This window comes from Diceros bicornis, chromosome 1 (genome assembly GCF_020826845.1).
Source record: "Diceros bicornis minor isolate mBicDic1 chromosome 1, mDicBic1.mat.cur, whole genome shotgun sequence".
In the NCBI taxonomy this organism is placed as follows: Eukaryota; Metazoa; Chordata; class Mammalia; order Perissodactyla; family Rhinocerotidae; genus Diceros; species Diceros bicornis.
Window position 1 is genome coordinate 15,110,686 of NC_080740.1, and position 11,066 is coordinate 15,121,751.

The following is an 11,066-nucleotide window of genomic DNA, read 5'->3' on the forward strand; positions in this document are numbered from 1 at the left end:
TATAAAGCAACACTGCACAGTCATTAAAATGTTGATGAAGAACGAAATATTTTTAAAGATATTAACAAGCCACTTTATCTCTAGCCAAGACATGCATAAATGTTTCATTATAGTACTGATAAGTAACAAAAGGTTCAATGGAAGAAAGCATCCCTAAATTCTGCCACCCTTCCTTTACTGTATTTTCTGACATTATACGAAATATCCCTACAGATCTATATTCAAAGAAGCTATTAGTCAAAACTAATAAATTTACATTTGACACTTACAAATCATCTTATTCAGACTAATTCCTACTCATTCCTCAACATTCAGTTCCTCTATAAAACGTTCCTTGCTAAAAAACATATGCCAGAGGGGAAGGGGGGAGGGGGGAGGGTGAAAGGGATAATTCGGTACATGTGTGTGGTGATGGGTTGTAATTAGTATTTTGGTGGTGAACATGATAAAATCTATGCAGAAATAGAAGTATAATGATGTACACCTGAAATTTTTAGAATGTTATAAACCAATGTTACTGCAATAAACAAAAAATTAAAAAAAAAAAAAACATAAACATATGCGTAACTCCAAAATAGCCTTTATCATGCTCAACCACCAACTTAAGGGTCTCTCCACCACTAAAACTATATATTCATCGTATTTCTTCAGCCCCAACTCCACTCCCAGGAAAGTACCTAGCATGGCAAGCTTTCAATACAAGTTGAATATTTACCTTTTATATGAAATAAAAGGATAAAGCATAAATTTGCCCACTGTTCTTCACTACATTCAGGTTCCTACTGTGTGCCAAACACTGAACTTCAGCATAAAGAAGAAAATTTTTCACTTTAGGATCAAAGACAATATATTGTGCCTTCTACATATCTCAAAGGAAGAGGTTTATTTATTTTTACAAGATAATCTTCTCTATTTAATGTAATAGGTATTTGTGTTACAAATAATCTTTTAAACAAACTAAAAATTACAACTTTGGTATTGTACTAATCAAGATTCATTAAACAAATTTAAAATAAAAATTTCAGCTTAACTCTAAATTTTAAGGCATATACAAAAGCCAAGAAAATTTAATGTGCACTCCCAATGTTAACTATTAGAAAGATGCATTCATTGCAAATATTTTAATGTGTTGAATAATTAAACACACTAGGATCGCAGCAGTTCTGTCACTAACTAGCTATATAGCAATTAGACAAGCCGTCTCTGGGACTCATTCCTTATCTACAAAATGACAAGAGTTGGCAAATGATCTCCAAAATCTTAGATCTCATTGTTGATGACTGCAATATTTTAATTAAATACATAATAGATTGCTGGAATTCACATATTTACCATTTCTAAACCACCATCAAAGCCTGTGATATGTAGTTATTGCTAATGGGAACAAATAATTATCCCTTCCTCATAAGGATTAAATGAGCTAACATTTACAGGAGACCTGAAAGGAAATCATTGCTTCAAGTTAATGTAAAGCAATATACCTAACCCACTGCCCAGCATTCTCACCTCAATTAGTGGTTTGTGAGAATTTCTCTCAGAAGATTTGTGAGTGCCAATAGTGCTACAGTTTTTTGTTTTGTGTTTTTTTTTTAAATTTATCTCAGATATCTGGCCAATTCTCTCTTATTAAATGATTCATTTTCTTTATGATCTGAAAAATTTTTAGTGATTATTAAGAGAAAGAACTATGATGACCTTAAATACTTCTGATATGAATGATTGAGAAACCCTCTATCAAAATCAAGAATAAGCACTGAATAAATGTTAGCTGAAATCAAATTAGAAAATAGTTTGAGTCTTAATGAACTAACGTCTCCAAGTTATGACTTGCGTTAAAATAAATGTTACCAAAGCTTTTTTCTTATCTGTCCCTCCTGACTAGAAAACATATTTTGTTGGCAATTAATTCTAATTCCAGTTATCCAGATTCTTCTCTACTTCCTTTTTTTGTCTTACAAATTGAATTAGGAAAAGATTGGTATATTCAATATGAAACATCTGACCTACTCAAACAACTAAGCTGTCTAGTAATAAATGATACACTGAGGCTTCATTGTCCTAATGTTAATTAATCTAATAAGGAAAGGGAGGGGTGAGGCAGTAAGCATAAATTTAAACAGAAGTAAATTCTACTAATAAATTTAACTACTAATACAAGCAAAACTTTTGAGGAAAAAACATCATGGCTTCTCTTTTTAGCAAGACTGTTTCCAGAAGCAAGTGATTCTAGTCATGGAACACTTACACTTAAACACATATGCCCATAAACCATAAAGAACTGGAACCATTTCCTAATTACTTATACTCATCATAACAATGGCCAAAATCTGAAAAGACAGAAACACTTAAACATTCAAGTTAATGAAGTTTTGGTGCAGCAGAATCTTCCTGTATGACTTTTTCTTTCGGGAAAAGAAAGCAGGAAACTATGGCATTGCTTGTTCTAAGTGGATCATTGCATTTGGGCAAACAGTGGCAATCAACAGGTAAAAGATAACAAAAATCAGCTGAGCACCGTGTAAAGGGCAGACATAGATAACTATACAAAAAATAAGCAATTCAGATTAATATTTCAAAAGCCTTCTATTACTTATCACAAAGATAAAAGTATTAAGCTTATTTAAGAAAGAAAAAGTTATAACCTTATAGTGCCTTATTCATAACATTAACTGATGGCAATCTATAATCACATATTTATAATATGGAGCACAACAGCTTGTTGAAGTTCCTTCTTCATAAGTAATGCCTACCGGTGGAGAAATGTCTTCCTTTCTCTCTCCAATGGCCTTTAGTATCTTCATCTCATCTCTTCTTCACAATCCAAACCTCTCTACTTCCAAGAATTTATTGCAAGGGCTCATCATTATCTAGAGCATCTATATCTTCCCTAAAGGACCTTTATGATAAATAAATAAATAGTTAGTTAATGGTTAGCTGGAAGTAACATGGGGAGATGACTTTTAAAAATCGCCTAGCAGTAAAAATCTTTACTGTGTTTGCTGAATGCACGGAAGGGAAGGCAAGGTACTCCACAAGACTACACTCTTCTTTGCAACTCAGGGAGAAAACCAAGTTCTAGTTGCAGGCAATAGGTAGTCCAAGCGAAAGGAAAAGGAGCAAGCCAATCCTTAGAGCCCTCAGGAAAAGAAATGGGCTAACTGTGAGACAGGCTTGGAACAAGTGTGACACACTAAATGCTTACACTGATAAGAAATTCCAATTCACAACAGCTCCTCATCCCCAGTTCTCTAACTGCTCCTCACCTCATCAGTGTTACTAGAAGTCCATCCTCAGGCCTAAGGGAAATTAATACTTTGGTGTGACGGTCTGCCTTAAATGGATGCAGTTAAGGTGGAAAGAATATGAAGGAATCCTTATTGTGACTTACTGCAGCAGTGTCAGATGTGTTTGGCACCCGAGTTAGAAAGGCCAGTCATTGGTGCTATGCATGACAGTAATAATTAATTTCTCTAACACTATATAAGATGTAATATTAGGTATTAACTAGGTTGGGAAGGATTTCCTAGAAATATAATCACTAATTATAATATTATTTCTATAGGAAAATGTTTTTGAAATTCAATCCCTTCATAATCTGAAACTGATCAAAGATAAACAATAAGACTGACAACAGTACGGTGGCCAACAGCCTGGGTCAAAGTCAAATTCCACAAACCTCTAGCTGCATGATTTTGGACAAGTTACTTTAATCTCACTGTGCCTCCATTTCTACGTTCGTAAAACAGAGGTTAAAAAAAAAGTAGGTAAAAAATGAAGGTAAAAAAATATTAGGAGGTTAAAAAAAACCCCAAGATTTCACTACTTCATAAGGATTTAAATGAGTTAATATGAGCAGATAAACATTAACTGCTAAGTAAATGTAGCTATTATTGTTATTGAGGAAAAGTACAATTCAATTTCTTATCCATTTGACATATACTTAAAGACCTAGTCCAGTCAATCCTTTCTGAAACTCTTCTTGAACTCCACACAAACAGACTGTTCACTCCTTTGTCCCCTTGATGTATATTCAGCTAAATGTACATTTACAATATTCACAAATTCACATATTCAGAATCACAGAACCTTGAGTCAAACTATAAAGGTCATCTAGTTCTAGTTCAAGCAGACTTTCAAAGTCATCTACTGTACTTTTCTCAAAGTCATTTGTAAGGATATCTGTGTATGGGTAGATTGGTTTTCATAATATCTAAAGATTTTAAAAAAATAAACAAAACATTATAACCAGACATTAAGATCCTAAGTCTCAATATCAAAAAGCTAAATCTTGTTTATGGCCAAAACACAAAAGATATTTAATTTACTTTAACAAGAGTATTACTAAGTCTGTGTTATTTTTTTAAGCAAAAGATACGCATGTAAAATTAGGATATTTTGAGTGAATGAGTTCTATTCTCTCAAGAACTGTAATAATTTACAAGACTAAAAATATGTGGCAGAAAAATTAATATATTAAATAAAATATAGTATCACCTACTATATAGGGGTTTTCAAAAACACATTTTTATTGATTTTCCCTTCACTGTTTAGAAAAATGATAACATATAACTTCATTGAAAGATTTATATAGCTAAAGACAGTATGAGCTTTGTGCCTGACACTACAATAATTTTTTAGGGTGCAGTTGATAAATATGTACTCATAGGTACCAGGCATATAGGCTGAACATATATATAAATTCATATTTGTTCCAATGTCATCTCCTCACTGAGGCCTTCCCTGAATGCCCTATCTAAAATAACCACCCCAATCATGTTCTATCCCTTATTCTGCTTTAACTTTCCTTGTTGCATTTACCATGACTAACATATATTATGTCTTATTTGATTATCATCAGACTCTCCCAATAAAACATAAGCTCCACAAAGGAAAGATTCTCTGTTTTATAAAAAGTTATATCCCTGTTGCCAAGAACAGTACCTGACCTACAGATGGTGCTTAATAAAAATGAATGAATGATTGAACAAACGCTTTTGAGATGAGAGCATGACTTTTAAATGTTTGGTGAAACAAAAGGTACAATCATTTCAATCAAAACCAAGAGAATGTTCATTTCACCAGAACTTTAAAGATTATATTTTACTGTAACTCAACGGTAAGTGGTATAGAAGAAGTAGGAAGGCAATTTACAGATAAGTTTATTTCTTCAAAGTTCCTTTGCGGCAAGTTGTGTTCATTCTTGACTTAGCAACATGGGCAAAAACATGGCACAACAGTAAGAAAATAATAAATTCTCTCTTATAAGTGAACACTGCAGAAAATCTTCTGATTTTCTAAAATCAATTAAATTTGCTTTAAGCTTTTATTCCAGAGCAAACAAAAGAACTAAATTATTTTGAAAAGTGAGCCGAAGCCCAAAGTATAAACCAGTCTTAAAAAATCAACCTTGAATCAACCAAATGCTAACCAAGAGAACAAGTCTCTACTATTATTTGAACTAAGACTCTTTAGGAAAGAAGTAGTGAGGGAGAGAAGCCAGACAAAAAGTCAGAGAACTGAGAAGAAGCTCACATCTCTGCCAAGTTGTGGTTAACTAACGAAACCTGACCAGAATCCATCCTTCAAGCTACACATGTCCATTAACCAGGATAGAACAGATTCTGGGCCATAAAAACACCTTAACAAATTTAAAAAAATAGAAATTATACAATGTCTGACCTTAGATCATAATGGAATTAAACAAGAAATCAATAACAGAAAGATAACTGGAAAATCCCCAAATATGTGGAGATTAAACAACTCATTTCTGAATAACACATAGGTCAAAGAGAAAAATCTCAAGAGAAATTAAAAATATTTTGAACTAAATGAAAACAAAAACTCAACTTATCAAAATTTATGGGATGCAGCAAAGGCAGTGCTTAGAGGGAAATTTGTAGCATTCAATGCATATATATATATATATATATATATATATATAGTCATGTGCTACATAACGATGTTTCAGTCAATGACAAATTGCATATATGATGGTGGTCCCATAAGACTAGTACCATATAGCCTATGTGTATAGTAGGCTATACCATCTGGGTTTGTGGAAGTACACTTTATGATTTTCACACAATGACAAAATGGCCTAACGATACATTTCTCAGAACATATCCCCGTTGTTAAGCAATATATGACTGTATTAGACAAGAAGATCTAAAATCAATCACCTAAGGTTACATCTTAGGAAACTAGTTAAATACAAAGTAAGCAGCAGAAAATAAATAATAAGAATTAGCGCAGAAACCAATGAAATTGAAAACAGGAAATCAATAGAGAAAATCAATGAAACCAAAAGCTGGTTCTTTGAAAAGCTCAATAAAATCAATAAGCCTATAGCCAGGCTAACTAAGAAAAAAAGAGGACACAAATTACTAATATCAGAAATGAAAGAGGAGACATCACTACAGATCCCACAGACATTAAAAGGCTAATAAAGAAACACAACAAACAACTCTATGCCCACAAATTTTTAACCTAGATGAAATGACCAATTCCTTGAAAGACACAATCTGCCAAAACTAACACAAGAAATAGACAATCTTAACAGGCCTATATCTATTAAAGAAATTGAATCAATAATTAATAACCTTCCAAAACAGAAAGCACCAGGCCCAGATGGGTTCATTGGTGAATTCTACCAAATATTTAAGGAAGAAATTATACCAATTCTCTATAATCTCTTTCAGAAGACAGAAGCAGAGGAATAGTTCCTAACTTATTCTATGAGGCCAGCATTACCCTAATATCTAAACCAGGCAAAGATATTGCAAAAAAAGAAAACTACAGAGCAATATCTCTCATGAACACAGACGCAAAAGTCCTAAACAAAATATTAGCAAATCAAATCCAACAATGTATAAAAATAATTATAAACCACAACCAAGTAGGATTTATTTCAGGTATAGGAGGCTAATTCAACATTCAAAAATCAAGTAGGGTCCGGCTCTGTGGTGTAGTGGTTAAGTTCGCATGCTTTGTTTTGGCGGCCTGGGGTTCACAGGTTTGGATCCCAGGCACAGACCTACACACTGCTTATGAAACCACGCTGTGGCAGGTGTCCCACATATAAAGTAGAGGAAGATGGGCATGGATGTTAGCCCAGGGCCAATCTTCCTCAGCAAAAAAGAGGAGGATTGGCAACAGATGTTAGCTCAGGGCTAATCTTCCTTATCAAAAAAAAAAAATCAATTAAAGTAATCCACATCAACAAACCTCCAATATCTCTATCAAAGTCTCTAATGTCTGCATTAGAGTTCTCTCAAAGTGTGGTTTAAGGATCACCAGTTTCAGACTTAACTGTAAAACTCATTAAAAATAAGATTCTGAAACTCCACCGCCGAATAATGGAGCCCAGATAAGCATTTTTAGCAAGGCTCACAAGTGAATCCTATACAAACTCAAGTTTGAGAACTAGTGTCCTAACTCACTTTTCAAAACCCAGTTGAAGTCGCCTACTACATGACCCCCTCCCCCTAGTCAGAATTAATTTCTTTCCTCTGTACTCTTTGAGCACATTACATGTATTTCTCTTATAACACTGACCACATCCTCTTCCCAACACTCTTCTTTGCCCCCTAAAAATAAAACTTTCTCATTAACTCTGATTGACTAAGACGTTTACAACATTTTTTTCCAACAGACCATAGCTCAACCCCAGTAGCAAAAGTTACCGCAGAATGGTACATAGATAAAACAAGCCATGAGATACTTGCAATTCCAGGAGCTAGCTCTAATCTACTTTTCTCCCACAAATCAGCCTAAATGGTGGCAATAGCTATTTGATTAAAGTTGATTTGCAATTTTCAAAAAGAAAAGTATAATAGAACAAATAGTTTTATTCCTTTAGTAAATTTTCTTCGGACTATCCATTTTCAAAACAACATGAAAGCAAAAAAAATAAGAGTGAATACATAATCCTATTGTCATTTGCTCACAATAGGAGAAACTTATTACACGCACAGGCATTTATTGAGTTTTGATCTACATAACGTATCAGAGAATGAGAGGAGAATGAATTTATATTGATTAAACCAAAAATAAAATAAAGGTGTCCCAAGGCTTTGCTTTCCACTCCAAAGTAGTATTTAAGACAGTAGTGAAAAACCTGGACAAACATATGGACAAACATTCCAAGTATTACCTACATAATGTATAAAAAAATGAAAAGGAGAATGATAAAAGAAATCAAACTTAAATCAAACGGCAAAGAAAAAAGAGTAGAAATCAGACTAACTTTATTTAATCACAAATATGTACTTATGCTGAAAAAAATCCTGAGTGAAGTCATAAAATCATAAATAAAAGAGTTAGAAGGTGTTTAATCCCCACCAAGTCCCACTTCTCTTATCTAGGAAGAAACTTATCTAAGTTGGGTGATTTTGCCAAACTCATACAACTAATAATGGGCAGAATCCGGGTCTTCTGAGTTCAAGTATTACATTCTTTTCTTTATATCATTAGGAGTAAGCAGTGCAAAAGTTCTCAATTCAAGCAAGCTGAATCCTAAATAAATTCAACCCTTGTTCACTTCATTTAATGGCTAAACTCTTTCTTTTGAAGGATTCCAAGCATTGACCACACTCGCATGTACAGACATAGTCGATTTCACAGCTGGGAAATCTAAAGTGGAGTTAATTAATTCAGAAATATAAGCAATGCCAGAATGGAGAGAGTCAACTACCTGGCCCCTGGCGACATTCTCTTAAGTGACATTTTGAGAAACAGCATGAGTTTGTTTACCTTAGCTTAAAACAAAACTACCTCTTTTGAGCAGGCGGGGGAGAGGATTTCTAGTATTACAGAACACTGGGAATAAGTTCACATTCAACTTCTCTGTGACTATCATGAATTTAAGGATATTAATTACACCTTATTTTCAACTTTTCAAAGTTGAAAGTCTTTTCAACTTTTCAAAGTCTTTGAAGAATTCAAAGACTGAGCTTAAATTTAAGAAGTGGAGATCTGACTTTTACTCTACTATGCGAAACTATTGTTACCTTAGGTAAATCACTGCTTATTTCTAGACCTTAGATTCTTCCTTCTGTAAAATTAGAGGGTGGGCGGAGGTTAGGCTAATTATTATCTTTGGTTTCTTCTTCTTCTACTGTTCCCTATCTTTGCCTAATTTCACTGATACAAATGGAGAAGAAAAAAAGAAAACCTCTTAATGAATACAACCTGTATTATTCACTGAGGTTTAAAAACACACACACACAGTGCTCAAAAGAGTCCTCGGTTAACTGACAGAGTGCACGAGGAACCACATTATTTTGAAGTTCTTCTGTTTCACATGCAGTTAAGTTTCTAAAAGTCATTCATAACTCAATCATACACGATAGCTGAACGATGTCAACATTTGGTCCTGAAAAAGCACGGCAAACTGAAGCTAAATTCCAAGACAGAATCCCCTTCAGATAAGGATTTGAAATCTTTTATAGTCAAGCAACTTACAATGTTGAACTTTACAGGACCCCTGTGATCTTGGAAAACACAAAAGTTAAGAAATCCCGCCATGCCCACCCTTGTGTGTTCTGGAAACTGCTTACTGCAAGGAACCGCCAGTCCCCATTGGACTTAGGTAAGCCTCATGGATGCTCCCCTTGTTTACCTATGACAAGGCCAGACATAGAGCCTGAAAATTCATTCTTTGCTTCATAAACGATTAGTTGAAATGATGGTCCCCACAGATCAATCAGAACAAAACATTTGTACCCCAATTCTGGTTAAGATCCTCTTCTCCAAGTCCCTGAACCTTGGCGCACCTTCAGTTTGAAACAGCATACAACTCCTCCTTAACATCTCCCTATTACAGTCTCCCTAGTGAAACAGTCCCTTTCCCCATGCCCTCGCAATACTCCTTTCGAATAAAGCCTCTCCTTACTAAGTCCAGACTTTTTAATCTGACACCCTTTCCAATTCCAAAAGGGCTGAATATGAAAGACAAGCTGGCTTTGCCGTTTAAGTAAGTGACAGGTGTTATCTTTCACAAGAAGAGGATCCGTTGTGTCCACGTGGAAAGGCTACAGGGCCTCTAAGATCCGAAATTCTTGGCCACTGCCTTGTAACTAAGCAGGGCGGGGAGGAGAGGCTCAACCGGGCAAGGTCAACTCCGCGACCACCTGGAGCCACGGGCCGTACACAGTGAATGGGCCACGAACATTCCGGCTACCTACTCCGTACTCCCGTACAGATCTCGCGGTTGGGCAGAACAGATGCTGCTTCCTCAGGGGCCCAGGCGCTCCTTCTCTCTGGGGCAGGTGGTGGGTCCTGCCCTGCGGCTCACCTCATTGCTCCCGCCCGCTCCATCCTCAGCTGGGCACCCGACCGGCTCCCTTCACAGGACTGGCCTCCCGGCCCCTTCCTCCCTAGTGTTGTTACTCCAGCCCTCACAGGAGGACTCACCATGGCGCCAAGGACAGGTCGTGAACCACACGCCTGGAGTCGCCGGGACCTTCCCGGACCTCCCCTCCCCACCCCGCTGCCGGGAACCTCTGGACACCGCGAAGGAGAAGATCTTCCGGCTCTGCCGGAAGTTCTGCCCGCGCGGGACAGGAAGTCCCGCCCCCTCCTGAACGCCGGCGACCCCACGCCACGCAGAGGTGAGGATACGCAGGGCGTCTTCGATTGCGGCTTCCGTGGGTCTAGGTTAGAGTCTGGGGGCGGTGCTGACCTTGAGAGCGCGCCGGGGAGGCGCAGGCGCAGCACAGGTAGGTGGGCGGGCTGCGCGCCTTTGTCGCGCCTGCGAGGATCTTGAGGTAGGTGGGTGGTCTGGGCCGGAGCGCGTCGGCGCCCCGGGAGGTGGTGGAGGTGCAGGTTGGTGAATGGGGTGGGAGACAACCCCACACGCAGCGGATTTAGTAAGGGAGAAAACCACAGTTAGCCGGGCTCGTGCTGAGACAACACAGTAATTGCCTCAGCTCAGCCACGCCCTTTCTCTTGTTACCTTCTCGTTTTCCTGGCTGTCCCTTCTTGGGGACTTTAAGGATCTCCACAGACCTGTCCTGCTGTCGTCTCTGCTTCCTGCTTTAGTGGGTCCTCCAGCCCTTCCCTTCCTC

At 37.0% G+C, this 11,066-nt stretch overlaps 1 protein-coding gene across 4 annotated transcripts in view; it reads right to left on the minus strand.

Annotated features, from left to right (window-relative positions):
- TMEM161B (transmembrane protein 161B) overlaps nucleotides 1–10,494 on the minus strand; it is a 70,498-nt gene extending 60,004 nt beyond the window's left edge. For 2 of the 4 annotated variants that reach the window (XM_058527316.1, XM_058527433.1), the window contains exons 1-2: nucleotides 10,414–10,487; nucleotides 2,751–2,896 (exon numbers count right to left, since the gene is read on the minus strand). In XM_058527316.1, coding sequence (XP_058383299.1) covers nucleotides 2,751–2,801 — 51 coding nt within the window. In that variant the 5' untranslated portion in view covers nucleotides 2,802–2,896; nucleotides 10,414–10,487. Of the gene's footprint in view, nucleotides 1–2,750; nucleotides 2,897–10,413 lie in introns of all 4 variants that reach the window. The other 2 variants (XM_058527498.1, XM_058527372.1) reach the window with 1 other exon arrangement.
- Nucleotides 10,495–11,066: the final 572 nt, after the last annotated feature.